This window comes from Pogona vitticeps, chromosome 2 (genome assembly GCF_051106095.1).
Source record: "Pogona vitticeps strain Pit_001003342236 chromosome 2, PviZW2.1, whole genome shotgun sequence".
Classification (NCBI taxonomy): Eukaryota; Metazoa; Chordata; class Lepidosauria; order Squamata; family Agamidae; genus Pogona; species Pogona vitticeps.
The window spans coordinates 288,955,927-288,977,900 of record NC_135784.1 but is presented as its reverse complement, the minus strand read 5'-3'; the positions used below and the strand labels follow the sequence as shown (position 1 = coordinate 288,977,900).

The window sequence follows — 21,974 nt, the reverse complement described above, 5'->3', positions numbered from 1 at the left end:
GGAGATAAGAGTTCTGGTGCCTAGGGCAGGATGGTGAGATCTGGGGTCAAGTAGCCCATAAGCCATAGGTGTTCCACTCTGCTGCTTCTGCTTTTTTTAAAAAGAATGTTATCCTGACATGTTGTTAATTGGCTGTTGTTATATTTCCTTGATTTATAATTCCTGCTGCTATTTCTGTTTTTAACAGTTTATTGATTTTTTTTAAGTTACCCTGAGGATCATTTTTCAGAATCACATAAGCAGGGGTTTACATACTCTAATAATCAACTAGCTAACCAGCTCATGATTCACTAGGGTTATACAAAATGAAAAGTTGACTGTGTACTGCTTTGAAAGAAAAAGAGAGTAAGGAAGGCGAGGCAGAAAAGTGGGGAAGAGAGAAAAAGGATGTGAATGTCATTAAAGGCAAAGCTAGTTGTCACTTAGAATCCTTAAATAATTTTATCCTTATAAATTTCTTTATGAACTAGCTGGCTTCACAGTTGTCAGACTGATCTGGAGAGAGCATTTTGACTTGCTGAAACTCGGATATAAATTTTTCACACCAGAAGATGGCCAACATACTGGTACATAAAAACATGTGTATTTATTACAAAATATGTTCAAAATGCACATGAAGTAATTACAAATGAATAGTTTTTAGAGAAAGTATATTCTTAAATAAGGACTTAAATGCAAATAATTTGAATTTCCATGCAGCTTTAAAAGCTCTTGCATTTAGAAACAGAATAGAATAGATTGATGAACACTAAACTGTTAAGAAATATAAGTAGATCAATGCTAACTGTCACTGGAATAATTTTTGTGTGGAAGTCAGCATGAAAAGAGCAGAGAAGGTTGAGGAATGATGAAAAAGGTGATGAAATAGCAGCAGTGAAAATGAAAACTCAAAATTGCTTTGATCTGTGATAAAAGCTTTTCCTTCTATTCACCTTTGTAGAGTTCTCCAGGATGGAGGAAAATACGTTTTCCTTTTTCCAAACACCCAGAAATCTATTTTCTGTCTTCGTTTAATGGCTCATCTCTTCTAAATATAATCTGTTCAGACACAAGGAAGTGATACCTTTTATCTTTGCAGGTATTTCACATTCCACTGTGACAGTCTTTGTTTGCTCTTTCTGTAAATAACGACAGTGCTGCACTTTTCCAAGGAAAAACCATTTATGATTTGTTTTCAGCCATGCTGAATCTACCCAATGAAACAATCAAAGGGACTGCATCAGATTTGCCACTGATGGCCATTTTTGCACATGTTCCTTTTGAGATTGGTACAGTACCTGCTTTCTCTCTAGTGCAGGGTGGGTAAAGTGTGGTCCATGGGTTGGATACCATGCTATAGGACAACCACTCCAAACTTTGATGCTTCTAGCATTAGACAGATGCCTGCAGATGCCTCTTTTTATAATCATGATAAGAAAATGAAATTTCTGTATTCATAGGGGTAATGTATCTCTTCCTACCAATTGCCTGGGAGCAAAGGCAAAGGGACATTCTTTCACTCATGCTTTTTGTGAGGATATCCTAAAGGCAGCTCTTTCAAACTGTTGGAAACAAGATGGACATCTGGCCTCATCCTGTTAGACATTTCTTATCTTTACTTGTTTCGTCGAAACATAGGACTCTGGAGCAGGTGTTCAAGGCCTACACTCTTTGACAAAATGAGCAGGAGGACTCAAAAAATCAACACAGCTAAGTAAAGAGAGGGTCCATGTTTATACATGAATCTTTAGTTTAACCTATATGTGATTTTACCCCAAGGTGACCTCAACTTTGGATCAGTCATTGAAAGGAAAAGAGATGTTACTTGGGGAAGACGTCTTTTCCTTTCCAGCTCCTTGATACTGAACAGGAGTTTTTTTCTTCTTCTTCTTCTTCAGGTTAGTTATGATGGAGAACTTCACAAGCACCCACAGTTGGAAGCTGATTTGGCAGCAGTGAGAGAGATCTATGGGCCAAATGCAGTGTCTCTCAGGTATACCTTATCTATTTGTCTATATTTAGAGATGAATTAAGAACAGCTTTGTAGCTGAGGGTCAGACCTACAGGGAAGAACTTCTCATCCAAGCAACTACAGAGAAGTTGTTGAGGAGAAAGAAATGCTTCTGGCAAGTTCATGGCATCAGTTGCCCTCGGATTAAACATATCTTTAGGACTCAGTTTGTGAGACAAATTTGTGTAAGACAAGGGACTGCAGTTGGATGTGGAAATTCCTTTAGTGATAAAAGGGGCTTGATCATCTTAACATAGGATTTCTGCAGCTCAACAAGTTGTAGATTAGTTTGGGAAGTGCTGATAGCCTGGTGGTTTAGGTATCTGGTTGAGGAGCCAAAGATTGGGAATTAATTCCTCACTGTGCCTTCTTGACAGAATCTGGACTCTATGATCCTGTCCGGCTCTGCAGTTCTAAGACTATATGTTTACATACAGTGACTGGTCATCAGGAAACAAACAACTTAATTGCATAGACACAAGTGTGTTTCTGGGGAGATGCTGGTGTTTTATAGTTCAGGCCGGAGAAGTAAAAGGAAATTAATATGGGTATCAGGAAAGGAAAAGCAGACACACATGCATTGCCCAAATTGAGGAAATGCTTCACTACATTAGAGGACACCATTTGCCTTGATATTTTCTTATGCTTATTAATCTGGAGAGAGGCAGACATGCATAGAAATGGTCGGCTTCAGCATATTGTTTCTGTTCCTTTCTTCATTTGAAAAATCGTCAGGGTTTGTTTGAACATAAACTCACAATCCTACAAAAAAGGCCGGTACATGTTGTTCGCTCCAGTCAACCAGATCATTTAGTGAAGCCAAATTAACACTCCTTAAATTTCATTTGTTTCATTCTGCTGAGTGACATATGAATTGAATTTGTGAGTGTACGTTCCAGTTCCTTAGACAATACGACTGCAGGAAATCTTATTTTCATTACAAGCCATTTGAATTAAATGGAAATTCATTAAGTATAGAGGACTTTTGAAATTAAAGGCCAGACAGGAAATGAATAAGATAATCATTTAATTGCAAGGCCTGATAACAGCTATAGTTAGGGAAACTGTGCATACCTTCATAATAAGCTCCCTCGGGGTCCACTGGGTATGAAAGTAAATGTTAACTTCTTATAAAACCACCAGTATGCGTAATTTCTTCAGTATCTCCTTCGTTATAGTTTGTGTCATCTTCTGAGTCTCTATTCATTATAAAACAGGCTCTTTCTGGCTTGCCAAAAATTAAAAAAAAACTTTTTACATCTCCTCTGTAACTGTTGAGAATTCTTATAACTTTGACCGCCTTGAATGTTAATTTCCCATTCACTGCTTCATTTGACTTCAGACATCAACAACCGCCTCTAGCCACAGGCATAGCTGCCAGTTATTATGGAGTTATCTTTTGAACAAGCATCATTCCCACTTTAACCATCAGAAACATTCACCAGTATTTAACCATTAGGGGGGGGGGAAACAATGTTCTGTACATCTGCAGCTTTTCATCCAAAGACATTCTATCTATACAAGATGAGTTGGTTCTTCAGGGATTACAGTGTTTTAACTGGTTGCCATGGGAGAATACTTTTATTCCATGGACCAGTACGTGACACTGATGTCATGGAAGGCTTAGAAGATGCACCAGTCATAACTCCTTTGGCTAGTAGCTTGTTCACTGTAAGTGTTGCATAACTCTGCCCTTGGAATTCCCGCAATCCCTTGTTGTTTTTAGTGGTTCTTATGCTAACACAAGAAAATACTGGCTACTTTCTTGTGCAAGCTCTGTCAAGCACCATCGCTGGTATGGTTGGACCAGGCAAAAAGGATATGACCGTTATCTAAGAAGAACAGAAGAGCAGCAAGTAACTCTTTACTCCACCGTGCTACAGCTGAGTTAGCACTACCCTAAGTAATGACACTATCCATGTAATTAACCAAATATATCCTCTACTTGAGAAAATCTGAAAAACAAATCTGTCTGCATGTCCCATGCTATACTTCCCTAAGAGGTTAGGGGTATGTTCCATGTGGTGGTAGTTATTGTGTCTTTCTTGGGCAGAGCTATACATTGCATTTCTATTTCTTGAAACAGCAATCAGTGAGGGAAACATTAAGTGTCCACCATTTCACTGAACATTTTGCACTTGTAGCCATGATTTGCAAAGTTGAAATGTGAGCCAAGCTTTGAAGATAGGAAGTCAACCATGTAATGTGTCTGTAGATAGTTCATCTTGTGGAGCTGGCAAAACGTTAATGACAGGTAGCGTTTCATTAGAAGACAGGATTCCTTAAGTGATGGAAACCATGTGATGGTAGCCGGAGTGAGTCACACCTTATGTAGTAGTTAGCTCATTTTGTTTTATGATTGGGAGGCTGCAAGTGTGATTGCTCACTCATGAAGGTCGGCTGGAGTCATTTCTGTGAAATGCGGGCTGTAATCCTATTGATCACTTGCCATACCTAATTGTAGCTAACTCATCAAGTGCTGCAGCACATCTCAAACTCATGCCTGGCAAACCATCTATTTGCATACGCTTGATGTACATCTGCAGCACCTCAATAAATTAACGACAGTTAGCTGTGACAGGTTACACAGATTTAATGTGAACATGAAAAAGATTCCAGCCCAAAACAGATTTTGCCTTCTGATGATGTCCTCTTTATAGTAGTAGTAGGCATCCTTCAGTCTCGAGAGAGTATGGTAGCGTGCTCTGTACAGAGGTCTTGGAACAGTGTCTAGTGTGGCTGAGAAGGCCAATTCGAGAATGACAATCTCTTCCACATTGAATACAAATACAATCTGTCCCCTGTCCAGCTCCCTGGTTTTGCTTGTTTCGGGACTGCCTATTTGCCCCGGCCTGCTGGACAAGTGTCTCTTCAAATTGGGAGAGGCCATGATGCACCACCTGCCTCCAGGCTAAAGGCTCAGACGTCAAGGTTTCCCATCTGTTGAGGTCCATTCCTAAGGCCTTCAGATCACGCTTGCAGATATCCTTGTATCGCAGCTGTGGTCTCCCTCTGGGGCTCTTTCTCTGCAGTAATTCTCCATACAGGAGATCTTTTGGAAACCGACCATCAGCCATTCTCACGACATGCCCAAGCCAACATAGATATCACTGTTTCAGTAATGTATACATCCAGAAAATTCCTGCTCATTCTAGGACTACTCTGTTTGGAACTTTGTCCTGCCAGGTGATACCAAAAATACGTCGGAGGCAACACATATGGAAGGTGTTCAGCTTCCTCTCCTGCCATGCACAGAGGGTCCAGGACTCGCTGCAGTACAGGAGTGTGCTCCTTATAACAGACAGTATAATTTAGACCACAGAGAGGGGATGAAAGCATAATAGGCAGTAGAATTCTTGAGAAAACACACAAGATTAAAATGTATTGTTAAAAATTGTACTGAGAAATCCTGTTTGCAAGAGTTAAGCTCAGACATTGACCTTGAGAAAGCTGCAGAGTTGTTGTTGTTTTTTTTTTTTTTTGAAGTTTCTCCTTCTCCTGTATGAATGTAAAAAAAATGGATGGGGTGTTCTTGTTCTAACATCAAGTGTACATTCTACCTTGGGCTAATTGGTTTTCCTTTTGAACTAGTATATTTTATAATGGCTATTGAAATCATGGCTTTTCTGCCCGTGTTACTCTGCAGCCAGTCTAATTCACTTTCATGTTGAGCTCAGTAATATGCTGTGTCATGTTTTATCATAAATATTTAGGTATGATCTACCCAAATTTGTCAACTGACTTTATTTGAAGAGGGCACATCTTATAGGCTGTGGGCTATAAGTCAGCTTCCAAGGCTTGATGTGCAGCTCCTTTAACCCCTACCCCCATCTATCCTTCCGCTTCAAGTTAGGTGGCAAGCCTGAAACATTATTTCTCCATCACTAATGGGAGAGTTAGGTGAGCCACTGAAAGCAACTTGATTGTCAATTATTTGGGTAGGGTTATTTCTTGGCTTTATCAACCAAGTTAAATAATTTTGTTTCAACAGTCATTAGTATGAAGCAAATGCTTCTCGGTCTTCTAAAACAGTGGTTCCCAACCTTGTATACCCAAATGTTCTTGGATAAAAATTCCTAGAAGCCTTCGCTACTTAGCTGAGCAATAGTCTTTTCAAAAGCCACTGGGCAGCCATCTTATAGCTGATGTAGCAGTGCCTGTTCAGTCCAAGAATTGAGTCACTGTGGTGAAACTGATTGATATACGATTGAATTTTGAATATACGAGTGAATCTCTGCTGGCTCATAATTCTTCAGGTTGCTAATAATACTGTACTTCTTTTGCATGGTCAAGAAGTGTCTTAAGTTACACATAACATGTTGTTCTTTCCTTTCAGGGAATATGGAGCCATTGATGATGTAGATATTGATCTGCATATTGATGTTAGCTTTCTCGATGTAAGTAATTTAATCACATGTTAACAGAAATCTCCATAGATCAAAAAGCCTTCTGGAAATAAAAGGAGATAATTGGATATAGCTCTGATATCCTCTGCAGCTCCTTGGTCTGGGTACAAGTGGATATAAGTCAATTTTCTTTTGTGATGGCTTCCAAAAGAAGGGACAGAAAAGTAACCTTTTATGCCAAAAATATTTTATAGAAACAAGAGCTCTAGGCTGATGATTTTTTCCCCATCCTAATGTTGGATTGCAGAATTTAGAAGAGGCAAGAAATATCTCCCTTCCCATAGGTCATATGACTTAGTTCATCAAACATCTGCTTAGAAATCTGAAGCATGACCAGGCTCGAGGATGCTCTTCCACACATTAGAAATATTTTTCATAGAAGGGGCAGTTTTATACCATCCTCTACAGATGAAGAACAGTCTGTCTTCAACAAGGTCTAAGTCTTCACCGTTGTCTATAGGAGATTCAGTTCCACTATGTCTGAAGGTCCTCAACCATGCAGTACAGTATTGTGGGATACATTTTATTTTTCTAAATATACTGTTCCCATTTGTGCAAGGGCTTACATGAACAAAAGCTTAAGTAATGTGAGAGAATCTACCCTTTATAACGACGTCTTTCAAAGCATGTGTGTAAACTAGGCAGTATAACGTGTAGCTCTCTACTTGCACACGGAGGCATTGGATATTTCTTGGGTAGGAGGAGCTTAGCTCTATTCCATCTCAGGGAACAATGTGAGCATGAGAAAAAATCAGAAGTGTGTGTGTGTGTGTGTGTGTGTGTGTGTGTGTGTGTGTGTGTGTGTGTGTGTGTGTGTGTGTGTGAAAAGATGAGAGGAGCATTAAAAATTGCCAAGGATTGTATTCCAAGTATAAGTGGGGAAAAAGTAGAAATATTGAAACAGCTTTAGACTTGTTTCTAACCAGAGCCTGAACAATTAAGTTTTAAAGTCTGGAACATATAGATTAGTTCAAATTTTATCATCATAGACTGCAACAGTGAACAACAAATACCAATATAAGTTCCAGCACTCTGTTTTTATATGCCATTGAATCTTCCGAACAACAGTGTTTTGGTGTGTGCATTTTATTGTGATTCTAATTACTTGTATATGTCAAGATCTTATTCATGATTTAACCATAAACGTATACATGATTCCTCCATTCCAAACTATTCTGGCAGTCCTAATAGCATTAAGAGAAGATTTAATTTTAACTACAAAAATGTTGTATTTTATGAGTGATGCTTATGGCAAGGTATGGGAGCCAAGCAACTCACTTCATTAACATTCTAATCCCGTGGTTTTAAAGTTGTAGACATGTGATCTAATTAAATTAATCTCCGTGGTTTCTATGAAACTGGAAGATGTGGAGAGCTGATTACCCCAGCTATGGGATGAACTGATGGCAAACAACTACGAGATGGGATCCAAAGGGCCACCTAAGTGCACTAAGAGGACTTTGACAATTTATTTGAACATTATAGGTGAAAACAAAGTAAAAATAAAAACTAAAAAAAGACAAGCATGTGGTGGCACCTTAAAGACTATTTTTTTTTTTAAAAAAGTGAGCATTTGTGGACAAATCAACTTCATCAGACTGCCTGCCCGCCTGACCCCTTCCCATTCTTTTTTTGTCCTGGTCCTGTCACCTCCTCCTCCATTGTCAGAGATAGTGGGCCAGTGTTCCTTCCAGGAGCTGGGCCTGCTGCCCCTTCACATGTGCCCACTTATCAGCTGGGCAGCAGGTGCATAGGGGAAGGCAGTAGCTGGTTCTTGGAAGGGAAGTTGGTCCGCTGTCTTTGATGATGGTGGTGGCAGGGGAGGAGATGGCAGGAACAAGTTCAGTGGTGCCTCGCTTGACGATTACCTCGTTAGACAAGGAAATCGTTTGACGATTACCTTGTTAGACAAGGAAATTGCTTGACGATTAGTTTTTTGCGATTGCTATTGCGATCACTAAACAATGACTGAATGGATTTTTTTTCACTTAACGTTGATCGGTTCCCTGCTTCGGGAACTGATTTTTCGCTTAACGACAATCCAAAACAGCTGATCGCTGGGTTTCAAAATGGCCACCCGCTGTGTGAAATGGCTCCCCGCTGTGCTTTAGGATGGATTCCTCACATTACAGGCACCATAAAATGGCCGCCCTATGGAGGATCTTCGCTGGACGCTGAGGTATTTCGCCCATCGGAACGCATTGAACCAGTTTTCAGTGCATTTCAATGGGCTTTTTCATTTCGCTTGACGAGGATTTTGCTTAACAGCGATTTGAATGGAACAAATTATCCTTGTCAAGCGAGGCACCACTGTACAGAGGTGTTGGGGGTAGTGGGAAGGGGGCAGGCAGGCATCTGTTTTGCTGAAGCAAAACAAAGGCCTGAGGAGGAAAAGGTTCAGCACTTCATTTTGCTGATCCCCAAACTGGGTCAGGAACCAAACCGCGAACTAGCCTGATTTGTCAGTTTTTCTGGTTCGTAGTTTGGATCGCGCCCATCTCTAGTCACCTCAAAATTGCAAGCTTTAATACAGACTACTGCAGAAAAGATGGAAGCATTTGAAATGTGGATTTGTCACAACATGCTAAGAATTTCTTGGATCAACAGGGTGAAAAGCAAGGAAGTACTAAGATGAACGAGTAAAGGAATCATAAGACTCATGAAATGCAGATTACATTACATTACATGAAATGCAGATTACTAGACTACATGAGCCATTTATTAAGAAACAGAAAGTACAGAGTGAGCTGATCTTTCAAGAAAAAATAAATGGGAAGAGTACAGGAAGAAGAAGTAGGCGTTGTAGAAAGAACTCTGAAGGGTGGTTTGAATGCAGCACCATGTTGTTCTTTAAAGATGCCATGATAAACATGGTGATGTCCACCCTTCAGTAGTGGAGGAACAAGAAGAAAAATATGGTATTTGTGGTTTGTCTCTGTGGGCCTGCTTCCCAAAGGAGAGACTTGCATGACATTGTGGCAATGGGAAGTTTTATATGCTTTCAGTCTGTGAATCCAGGCTCCAATCAAATCCAGTCTGGACTTTTTTGCTGATCTCTCTCCAGCTGTTCACATCAGGCAGGAGCTGATATAACCCATGTCTTGGTGAATCAGTTTAGTCTGCAACTTAGGTGATCACATCCATTTCCTTTGCCAGACTTAGAAGGAAGAATGGAGAAGTTTAAACCTTACGGTAATGGCTTAACGGCTTTTGTTGTGTTCTTGATTCAGGAAGAGATTGCAGTGGCGTGGGATGTAATCCGCACAGAGCCCATCATTGTGCGGTTGCACTGTTCACTCACACAATATTTAAATGGCCCTGGTAAGTCACATTTCTGCTTCTCCTGTATGATGCCTTCTTAGTGAGTCTTGCGCACTATGCATGCCCAGGATATGCTCTCTCTCCACCAAGCAATTACAAGACTGAATTTCAGAGCATAATTATATTCTTCGGAAGGAAGCCTTGGTTCCTGAAGAGCTTTTTAATTTAGCAGAGAGAGATGTAACAGTAATCAATGGGTGCCTGTTAATACTGCCAAAATCTAATTATTAAATCTCTGTGAGTAATTAACAATCAGAATGAATTAGTAGCAAAGTGAAGTGATGGACTCTTCGCCTTGCGTGCTCCTCAGGAGAAAGATTCTTTATCTTTCTGTACTTGGCTAAGATTCTCAATGAGATATAGTCTGTTTTCTGAGGGACACTTGTGCTTTGTGAAGAGCTCTGGAGCACATTCTAGAACAGCTTTCCTTTCATGCAGGTGAGGCCTGAATTAAGCTCTTAATTTCTCCTGTGGCTGTACACTGCATGGAGAAATTAGACATCCTTCAGGCACATTTCTCTTTCATTACCAACTTCTCACTGAAGAAGCTCTGATAAACTTCCAAGAAAGTCCATCTTTCCTAGCAACCAGGTTTGAAACTCCATTTTGCCATCTTTTTCTCTGCCACAGATCATCAAAATCTGTGCATCATGATGTCCCACATTTCTCTCAGCCGTGTTCTATTTAGTCAATTGCTGCTTGTATCATAGAAGATAATAAAGTGCACGTATATCATAGCATGGGGGGAGTCACAGAGGGGGTGGGGGGTCACAGAAGGGGTGGGGTTCATAGAGGGGGCTCTTACGTTCTCCTCCATCTTCAGCTGGCCACTGCCTCTGTGCATGCCTGCCTATCAGCTGTGTGATGGGTGCCTGGGTGGAGGCAGTAGACCCATGGCTCTTGGAAAGGAAGCCAGGTCTGCTGCTTCCACCCATGTGCCCACCACGCAGCTGATGGGCAAGAGTGCACAGAGGCTGGCTGGGGGAGTTAGCTGCTGTCTCAGCAGATGCCGTGATAAACATGGCAATGTCCACCCTTCAGTAGTGGAGGAACAAGAAGAAAAATACGACATTTGTAGGTGTCTCTGTGGGCTTGCTTCCCAGAGGAGAGACTTCCATAACATTGTGGCAATTGGAAGTTTTATATCCTTTCAGTCTATCAGCTTGGGCAGTGTACAATCAGAGGCTTTGGGTCCCAGTCCCCAGTTCCAAGCTGGAGTGGGTGGGTGGGTGGGGTGAGGCAAATGACTTATGACTCAGACTAGAGGCTTGTGACTTGGCCCCAAAGACTCGAATTCAGACTTGAGACTTGGGCCCCAGATGTTTACTCAGTTTGAAAATCACACAAATCAACTTTTGTTAGCTATCGGTAGAATAACACAATTATTTCCATTACTTTTTTATTTTTTGGGTTGGGGAGAATGATAAGCTTGTTCTTTGTAGTCTAGTTACCATGTTACCATTGATTCAAATTCCTTGTCATACATAATATCCCTCAAAAAAACTGAGCAAGAATATTTTTAGATGAAGTGGTATTTGAATACCTAGCATGTTTGAAATTATCTTATTACTGTTTTCTAACTATTTTTTTCCAAGCTGGTAGATTCTTGGTGTTTTAGTCCAAAAAAAGTCACATTTACAAACTCTGGCTTTTTCATACACCACTCCCATATATGAAAGGAGGCGCATAGATCCAAACAGTCTGTGTATATATTTTTGTGATTTTGCATGGGATCCCTTTTTAATTATGCTATAATAAATTAATTGAACAAGTGAGAGGAATCTCAAATACATGCTTACAAACATGCAATGGTAGTAGACTTTTGAGCAAAAAGAAAATGTTACTTTTGATTAAACAAGTCTGTTTAATACTTAATCTTTTGAGGATTCCATTATTCTGAATAGACTTTGATTCTAACATTCCAGTCTTCTAATCTTTTGCGGTTCTTCTGATGTTTGCCACCCACCCTTTCCAGAAATATAATGTGCATTTTCTTCATAGAATGCTCCTGGTGTTTTAAACTCCCATTGCTTTCCAAATCAGTCCATCCTTAGGGTTCTTCCAGTCTCTTTTGTTTCCCTGCTTCCTTCTCTTCTTCTTCTTTCTGAAAGCCTGTTATCTATCATAGTTTTTCTGTTACTCATTCCTCTTGCAAGACTCATTCTGATAACATTTTGCCGTTTTCTCCCCTGAAAAAGAAAAAGCAATTGTTGTCAAACCATAGCAGTATTTATGTACTCACGCAGGCTTTCACAGCTGGGATCTAATGGTTGTTGTAGGTTTTTTGGGCTCTTTGGCTATGTTCTGAAGGTTGTTCTTCCTAACGTTTCACCAGTCTCTGTGGCCGGCATCTTCAGAGGACAGCACCTTCTGCAGTCTGAACTATCCTATTGCCTTCAAGTGAGTTGAAGGCTGCTGTCTTGTTACCAGTCGTAAGATGCAGGTCCCAGTTTAGTTGGCATCTGTGGCAGACTGGGTAGCGGAAATTCTGGTGTTTTCACCTTAGGCAACAACATATCTTCCCTTCCTCTGAACTCCATCACTTCTACCCCTTTGTGTTTTCAGATAATCCTAGAATTTGCAGGGCAGCTCAGGAGCCTTCTTCTTAAATAGTTTTGTTCATGCAGTAATGGGCACTTTGGGAGTACATAATTTGCACAAAATACAATGGGGACTAAGCTCTGTCTGCTACACTCACTACATTAACATTTATCAGTGAGTTTGGAAATGTTGACAATAATACTGTGTTTTCAATAATACTTTCTATTCTGCAGTGCCCACCGTTGACGTATTTCAGATCTCTACTAAAGAAAGATTTGGACTGGGGCATCAGCTTAAGAAGTGAGTACTGCAAAAGTTATGTACTATATTATACCTATGTTAATTTTTGGAAGTTGTTTCTGATTACAATGCTGGACCTGATGCATTTTGAATTACAAATATTGCCATTTCTACCTGTTTTCTAATTACAGTGGTGCCTTAAGTTGTGAACTTAATATGTTCTGGGATGATGGTCGTAACTCAAGTTGGTCGTAACTCAAAGCACTATTTCCCATAAGAATACACTGAAACATGATTAATCCGTTCCGGCCACTTTTTGGTTTTATTTCAAGGCGCTGGTTATATCTCAAAACATTATTTCCCATAGGAACTAATGCAAAAGCAGTTAATCCATCTTCTAGGGGGAGACTTTTTTTTAAATTTAAGATGACCTCTAAGGTTAAAAAAGGGGCAGGAAAGGAGAGAGGGAGCCTTTTTTCCAGTTGTATCTCAAAGCACCGGTCACAAGTCAAAGCAAAATTTTTGTAACTCAAATTGGTAGCAAGACAAGATGTTCGTAAATTGAGGCACCACTATAAAAGATAGATTAAGACTGATTGCATGGTATACTTCTTAATAAATGTGTGTAACTAGTCCTCTGTTTCTTGTTTCCGTCATTTTTTTTAAAATTAGCCAAGTCAAGGATGAACATAATTGTACTGAAGCTGCAACTAGCAATTTTAACCTCTAGGGCAAGCAGCACCTGAATAAACATTGTGCCCCCAAATCAACTTTGTAATTCATATAGTAAAAATAATATAAGATGTAACTGGAGCCCTGAATACCTTACCAAAACCTCCCTTTCTTTATATGCATATGGAGACACAGAGAAGTTTAGCATATCAAATATATTAATAGGCTGATTTTCTGCATATCTCCGTTCAGAGGTCTGGTGTACCAAGTCCCATGTAGTTTCATCTAATGAAGGTTCAAACCTCCATGTTGTGATCACATTTCTCATTTCTGGGGTTACAATTCCTTCACCCTTGCTCATTTAACACTTTAGTACAAAATATCAGCCTTTGAGTGTTCCCCATCTCTGGGTGAGGTGAGGGCGGGAAGTCTTGCTTGTATGCTTACTCTTTGCTCAGTAGTCTAATCTGGCAATCTTGACACAGAAATTCATGGGGTATCAAATGATATGGCATCCAGATGCCAGACATGTTCCATTCTCATATATCTGCCACATCTACCAGTTGCACATTTGGCATTTGTGTGAATGCGTTGTATGCATATAGTATAGAGATATGCACGTGTCCTATTTCAGAAATATTAGTAAAAATGTTCTTACAACAGAGGCCAGTATGGTGAGCTACTCTATACGTGGTGTATGGATTGCAGAATTCTGGGACATGCATTCTATCTTCAGGCTTTAGAGTTTGAAAAGGAGACTTATCTCTGTGTGTGCACGTGTGCATGAGCCAAAAAGATTTGCTTCAATATTTTTGTTCTGAATTTCAGAATCATGCAAACCTTTGTTACACAGCAATGGAAAAATGGCAAAGAAAAATCAAACAGTACGCACAACAAAAAAATGTCAGAGAAGAAAGTGAAATCCCCCCTGCATATCTTTTCTACACTGCGCAGGTAAGAAGCACCTGGCATTCAAGAAGCACAATAATATAACACACCCTTTTCTCTGATGCCGATATCAAACCTCCATTTGACTATGAATGCACTGATTCTTGTATCACCACAGGAATAAACATGTTTTCCTTAATAATCTTCACTTATATCTTCTCTTCCTCTTTTACTGCCACCGATCTTCAGCTATTCCTATGTGTGTGTATTTGCCCCTTTAGTCAAGCCCTTTTAACAACAGTCACATAGCTAGCCCTCAGATATTGAACTTGGCACCAGTCAACTTGAGTGAAACTAAGAAGGCTTTTGTTAAAATAAGACTGTAAAAAGAATGCTCTTCATTCAGCACAATCCTTCACTCTCTCTATCACCTATCTTCCATCTCACTCTCCCCCAGTCAGCTTTTTCTCCATGACCTCTGTTTCAGACCCCCCTATAGTGTTCTCATCTGAAACCTAGACTAGTCTCTCCCCAGACTCTACTTACAAAAAAAATTCCCCTCCTTATCCCATTTCTGTTCCAGCCAATCAGAACCATTCTTACCACCACTTGGGTGGAATCTACGTATAAAGCCTTAGTGACTGACTGTCTAGGAGACAATAAGCAGGATGGTTTATATTTTGTTGCTTCTAAGTCTGTTTTTCTCACAATTACCTAACATCTTTAACATAAAGTTAAAATTAATATTTGGACAATTTACTATTTTTAGGTTGGTTTTTTGCTGGTGGTGGATGGGATTGAACCTAGCAATGGGTGGGACTTAGAGCAAAACTGGATGGAGCCACCCTCTTCGTTTCTCCCTCCCTCCCCATCTTTTCTCTATCTTTCTGTTTCTTTCCTTCTTCCTTGCCAACCAGAAGGCTTCTGAGGAAGTTTATATGTGACTTAGGTCACATTTACTAGAACCCTATTTTTAAAAAAAAAAAAAAACTTAGATGTTTTATTTTGAAAATACTAGATTGCATTGTTTCCCTTCTGTTAACTTTAAAAAAAACAATACTTGCAAAGTACGCAGCTTCACTATCCTGTCACTCAGCTTACACCAACTGGGCATCTATCAAGTGTTTCAGACTACATCTCTCAGCAGTGATCAAGGAGGATGGAAGGTATAGTCCAAAACTTCAGGAGGGTGCTGGATTAGAGCATTGAACCGGAAAATATACATGTATATTCTACAGAGCTACGTCCTCTGTCTGTATGAACATCATTTGCCAGTTAGTTGCTCTTGAATCCAGTAAAGGCTGGTCACTCTGGTGTCATGAGATAGTGTGAGTTTATTTTGAACTCTACAGAAACTATTCTAAAATGCTGATTCCTGTTCCCCAAACAGGTCCAGCACCTTGGATAACTCCTTTAAATTTCAGATTAAAACCCAGAGTACACCCACCAGCAGCAGCACAACATAGGAAGTAATTAGTGTCCACTGCCTAATATTAAGCATGAGGAGTAAAAGATTTACTTCTGGGTCATGGGAAAGGACAACCATTGAGACCTGGCTAAAAATAACCTTCCACTGATGTTTTTCAAAGTAATCTGTCCTCCAGTTAACTTTCTCTCTATTTCGTTTTATCAGGTCGCCAAGTTATCCTCCGCCAGGCTGTGGGAAGAACAAGTCAAAACTGAAACCAGAACAAGATGGCATCTCAAAAACCCACAAGTTATTGAGAAGGACTTGTTCGAGCACAGTCAAAGCTGAGGATGTGTGTGTCACCAAGCCTCATCGGACTTTTGGGCGCTCATTATCGAGCGACCCCAGGGCTGAACACACAATGACCATTAAATCGCACAAACTCTTGAACCACTCCTGCTCTTCAGCCATCAAGCAGGATGAGTGTATCACCTTGAAACCCCACAAACTGCTGAGTAGGCCGTGCTCGGGGGATAGTCGGTGTGAGCACAACAGTACTTTGAGACCCCACAAACTTTTAAGCAGGTCTTATTCCAGCAATCTTCGGATGGACGAATTGGATGGGTTGAAGAACCACAAGCTGCTCAGCAAGACGTATTCCAAGTCGTCTAAAATGGAGCTTTTCAAAGAACCCACCATAGCAGAGGGCAGGAGGCTCTCTCTTACCTCAGGGCTTATTGGTATCTTAACACCATCTTCATCATCACCATCACAACCCACTGTGCGTAACCAGTTTTGCTCTTGGGGCTTTCTGCCCTCCTCCCTCTCCCTTCCCACATGTGTCTCAAAATGACTGAACCACATAATACATATTGAAGCACAGACAAACGTTTGGCCTAGTGCATGGAACTATACTTTTGTTCATTCATTTGGAACCCATATTTAGACCCCAGATTACATTCCCACTGCAGCCTTCCAGTGCAGTTCTAACTGGCCAGGTCAGTCAACTGAACTGACTCCAGGCCAACTGAAGTTGGGCTGAATCCAAACACCTCCTTGCCCAAGTGTGTTGGAAATAATTTAGGACATGCCCCAGCCTAACTTTGGCCAGGCACTGTGGGTGTGACCCTGGGGGAGGTTCAGATCTGGCATTATGTCTTTGATTGTCCTATTTCTTTTCCTCAACTTAAACAAAATATTCTCCCAACCAATATGATCTGACAAAGGTTCTACTTACTGCCTGGTTGCTCTGTCAGTGGATATTTGAGATTCAATGACAGAAATGGGTTTTGCTGGCAGTGGGTGATTTCTCTTGCTGGACAAGACTTCTGCCTAACACTAGCCACCAATGGCCATCACTTCCTTGAGTTTGGATTGCATTGCTAGAAAGTGTGGTGCCTTTCGCTTAAGCTAGTGAAGCTTTGAAACTTGATCATTCCTTTTATTCTTGAAAATGTGTTACACAGCATTTTTGGGCCATAACCTCAATTTTTTTTATGAATGAAGGAACCTGCCTGCTGATGACTATTGTACTGGCACGTGTTCTGAATACTGGATGGGTTTGCTTGAAGGAAATGACTTTCTGTATAGTTTAGATGTTATAGGTTGAGAGTTTGATTCCCCACTCTGTCTCCAGGGAGAAGAGACAGCCTGTGTGGCCTTGGGCAAGCTGCACAACCTCAGGATAAACACACACCCTGCAAGAAGGGAGTGCTAAACCACTTCTGTGTATTCTCTCCCTAGAGAACCCTGAAAGTCAGAACTAACTTGATGGAACATGATTATTAATGCCATGCTGGGGGATGTCCTGGACCTTTCCCCCTTCCTCTCATCCCTGCAGCCTCTACTCTACTTGGAAAACCTTTCTAGAATCTAGCCTTTTGACCAGGTTTTGAGGCCATGCAGTTGGGTACAAGGAGCAGTGGGCATTGCCCCCTCCTCTTTACAGGTTCCATTAACAGTACTGGGTCCTGCCTATTGATAGGTAGATAAAAGGTGTATAATAGAGTGCTTGAAACATTCTGATAATCTGCCACTGTATAGTGGTAATAGTATAGCCATTCTTTCTCTTCCTCTGTCAGCCATCCTGGTGTTTCTTTCACAGTGCACTCTGTGAATATCTCCCAAAGAAATATGGATTGATAATTAAAGAAGCACACAGAATATTACAGGAAATATTTGGTAATAAGAGTACCATAGTCTTTCAGGTTTGAATGAAGATGTGATCATGGAAGAAGCATTACCATGACTTATTATAACACTTTAATGGGCCCATATCAACATTTAAAATCTTCAATGAGCCCTGGGAACATAGTATTAGAAGAACATAAGATGTCACCGGAGACATCCATAGATGCATTAGTACCCTAACATTTTTTTCTATTCTGTAATACAGTGGTGCCTCGCTTGATGATGTTAATTCGTTCCAGCGAAATCTCTGTAGAGCGAAAACATCATCAAACTAAACAAAAAAAAAAACCATTGAAATGCATTGAAAACCGTTCAGTGCGTTCCAATGGGCAGAATACCAGCTCGTCCAGCAAAGATCCTCCATACGGCAGCCATTTTCTGTGCCTGTAAAGCAAGGGATCTGTCCTAGAAAACAGCGGGGGGCTATTTTCTTCAGCTGGCATCCATTTTGAAACTGATGATTGCTGATTGTTGTAAAGCGAAAATCGGTTCCCAAAGCACGGAACCGATCATCGTAAAACAAAAAAAAAACCCATTTAAAACATCATTTTGTGATCGCAAAAGCAATTGCAAAAACCTAATCGTATAGCAATTTCCTCGTTAAGTGAGGCAATCGTTAAGCAAGGCACGACTGTATTAAAAACTATGCAACAATAGTTTGGGGGTTTCTGTTAAGCATTTAATTGAACCCCGATCTCCCTGGTACCAGCACAATATTCTGTCCCTTGTACCACAGTAGTTTTCTTGTTGTAAGTTGAAAGATCACTCTAATTTCATAGTACTATTTCTAGTCATGATTTTGTCTAGGAGTGGATATTTTAGGGCAACAGGCACCTACTACTAGACCTTAGAGTTCACATCCACACCTCCCCTATACCATCTTTTTTATTTTAGCTCAAAATTCCCCTTGTGATATAGGCTACATTTTGAGCCTCAAAGCTGGTTTAGGACCAAGAGAGTGCATTTGGGCCCACGGAGAGTGCCAGCACCCTGTGAATGGCAGTGCGTCCAGGCCTTCTAATATAGGATCCAGTGTACAATATCATAGTCCAGCCTCCATCAATGGAGAGGCTCTGCAGAGCCAGGTTTGTGTCCTCTGATCCACACTGGGATTCCAGAGTTTTCTGGGTAAAATTCCAGGTGCTGTTTATTTGGTAATCTAAAAAAAAAATTAGACTTAATTATCTAGAACATCTCTTTTGATCTGCGTCTCATGCAGCAAAAAGTACGATCTCTGTGATTGCATTCAGTAATTGTTCTGTTTGTGGGTGAAGTTTGAATAGCTCAGTGGGTATAAAGACATATTTGTGGTCTGTAACCAGAGAAGGAAATCTATCCCAACAACTAGAAAAATAAGAAATCCATGACAAATTGGAATGTATCCTCTTAAAAACAGACAAAATGAATGTACATACAGAGAAAACATATCAACTTCATAAACTCAACAGTGAACAACTTGTTACAACACTCCAGTATATGACTTAGAAACAATCACATATAAATTTTCCTAATGGTCAAAAAGCATTCAACATGTTTTATGTAAATAATCTTTTCTACATTGCATATGGGACTGTTGTAATAAGTTATCAGTTTTTTAGGTTATCAGCTGGTATATATATTTCATAGATGTAAATATATGTTATCAATTTTATTACATTATAAAATCATTCACCTGATTTTTTTTTTTACTCATACACATTTATCCTGAGGTTATATCAGTTTGAGATTTTCAAAAATAAGACACAAGAGACACCTGCCAAAAATGCCTTCCCACCTTTCCTTCTCATATTCAGTGAGAAGGGAAAACTGTATTTCAACAAACTGCTAAGGTAATCGCACAGAAGTTTAAAGTGGTCCAGCATGGGATGTTTGTTTGTTTTCAGTGCAAGTCTTGGATGCTGATTTTAGCTTAGAATAATGGTTCTCAACCTTGGTAATCCAGGTGACCTTGGACTGACATTCCCAGAACCCCTAGCTAGCACAGCTAATGGTGAGGTCTTCTGGGAATGGCAGTCCAGGAACAGCTGGGTTATCCAAGGATGGGAACCATTGGCTTAGAGGGAGCTTTGCAGAAGCTCCCAAATATTAATGTTAATACTAAAAAGAATGATATAAGTGTATTTTGCACAAATGAATGTTTGTGTCATTTGTGCAGCTATTTGCACAACTCTCTTGCATGCCAGTTGCTCTCTCGGTTGTTGATGCTCTGTTGCATCCTTTTGACTTTTAGTGCCTCTCTGCTGTGGGTAAACGTGGACAAAGCTGTCAGTCTTGCCTTCTCCCAGCTCAAATTTTGGTAAATTTCAGCAAGACGTTGGCTGAAACAAATCCTACCTGTGAGATAGTTAGGGTCATACCTTCCTGCACCAGTTTTGAAACTAGGTTAGATATAATGAGCAGGGTTAGAAGAGAGACAACACAAGAAGCTAAATATAGTGATTCAAGAAGCTGATTAATCTGTCTTGTTACAGTCGAACTCTGGACATGGACTATGTTTATTCCAGAGTCACAAACGGAGCTTTTTCCAAGGCATGCTATTTTAAATTATTTGGTAACCTGCAGCCCTCTAGCATATTGTTGGACTCCACCCAGCATGGCAACAAGCCAGGAATGATAGGATTTTTAGCTCGACAGCATCTGGAGAGCTGCATGTTCCCCAGCCCCTGCTGGAACTAGAAGTGGTAAGGACTGAATCAAGGAGTTTATGAATTCAGAGCATGTGCTTTCCCTCTAGGCTGTTCAGCAGCAGATGTTGGTACGGTACCCTTGCTGATAATCTATGTCAATATGAAAACTGGCTCTTGAAGCCAAGTCCTGATCAGGACTGGTGTTTGGTCTCCCTTTGGATTTGGTTATATATATATACACAGAAGCAAGGTTTTAAAACGAGAGCTTGCCGTATTTTTCTCCTTGTTTTAGTTTTTTAAATCATCTTCTCAGCAACATAAAATGGCACTCAGGAATGAATGTAGTTCTCTCAGGAACTCATTTCCGGACATGAATAGAAAGGTGAAAACCAATGAAATAGCCAACACTTTCCTGTTGTGCTCTCTGTAAAATCTAAATCAGAAGCTGGAAATTTGGGGGGCAACAACTTCTGAATATCCCCAGCTTGGCGAGTATGTAGTCTAAAAAAGGTAATTCTTCCAACTTATTAGCTAAATAGCATTCCAGATGCAAACAATTTGACAATTTCATGCCTTCTATTAAAGCCAATACATCTTTTATACACTGTAATGTTTTGACCTATCTCACATATCCTGATGCTACTTTGACTCTCCCTTCTTCCTCTTCTTCTTTTTTAAAACAGCCAACCTATGGTGCAAAATCTGTTCCAGTAAGGGACAATGGCTTTCTCGTGCAGGTAGGACAACTTACCACATTTGTTTCAGAACCACGGAGGAGGGCGAGCTGCTTGTTAATTATTTTAAGCAGATTGTATTATTCTCTTTCTTCTTGTTCTCAGACCATTGAATTCGCTGAGCAGCGAATACCAGTGCTGAACGAATATTGTGTGGTTTGTGATGAACCACATGTGTTCCAGAATGGGCCAATGTTGAGGGTAAGTTAACCGCCTTTGATCTTAACATTGTGATATGCTGATGATGGTGAAATTCTTTCTTTCTAAATATCATTCATCTTCTCTGAATCCCACCTACATTCTTGTCCCATCATTTGTTGTAAGACTTTGCATTTCCCCTCCAATAATATGAGTGCATTTTCTGTGTTCTGTGTATTTATATGTAAACTTTTTCTAATAGATACATTTAGGCACACATTTTTCTCATTGGCTGCAGTATGTTTGTGCATATTTTTCAGTTTTATGATACTTGTGGCCATTCACATTTTGAAAATGCATGCATGATTTTGTGAGTATTTTATTCCTCCAAAGCATATTAAGAAACTTCACAAATATATGAATTTTGGAGGCAGTGGGTGCTTTGTGTCACAGTGAGTCTCAAGAAGTGTCAATTGGGTTAATTTTAGTGTGAAGCTTGGAGTGGTGTTGATAATTGTGTTCATCTGTTGCAGCCAAACCAGTGGGCTTGTGGTACCTTAAAGACCACCAGATTTTATTTGGCATAAGCTTTCATAGCAGGCAGCCCACTCCATCAGATGCACATGGTAAGGTGGGCTACATTCTGTGAAGCTTATGCCAAATAATATTTGGTAATCTTTAGACTAACACAGGACTTTGGTGTGAATCATGAAACATTGACTCTTTTATCCTTAAGACTGTATGCTGTTCTGATCCTTTGTCTTCTTTATTTAAAAATGCAAAAGAATACTGGAGTTATAGCATTAGGAAATTGTGTAG

At 40.1% G+C, this 21,974-nt stretch overlaps 1 protein-coding gene across 1 annotated transcript in view; it reads left to right on the top strand.

Moving 5' to 3' along the window:
* The window catches only part of PARP8 (poly(ADP-ribose) polymerase family member 8), a 190,060-nt gene that overhangs the window by 135,116 nt on the left and 32,970 nt on the right, over positions 1 to 21,974 (top strand). The window contains exons 7-14 of the mRNA XM_020783646.3: positions 1,878 to 1,972; positions 6,327 to 6,387; positions 9,627 to 9,717; positions 12,492 to 12,558; positions 13,999 to 14,124; positions 15,692 to 16,247; positions 20,967 to 21,020; positions 21,123 to 21,218. Coding sequence (XP_020639305.2) covers positions 1,878 to 1,972; positions 6,327 to 6,387; positions 9,627 to 9,717; positions 12,492 to 12,558; positions 13,999 to 14,124; positions 15,692 to 16,247; positions 20,967 to 21,020; positions 21,123 to 21,218 — 1,146 coding nt within the window. The remainder of the gene's footprint in view (positions 1 to 1,877; positions 1,973 to 6,326; positions 6,388 to 9,626; positions 9,718 to 12,491; positions 12,559 to 13,998; positions 14,125 to 15,691; positions 16,248 to 20,966; positions 21,021 to 21,122; positions 21,219 to 21,974) is intronic.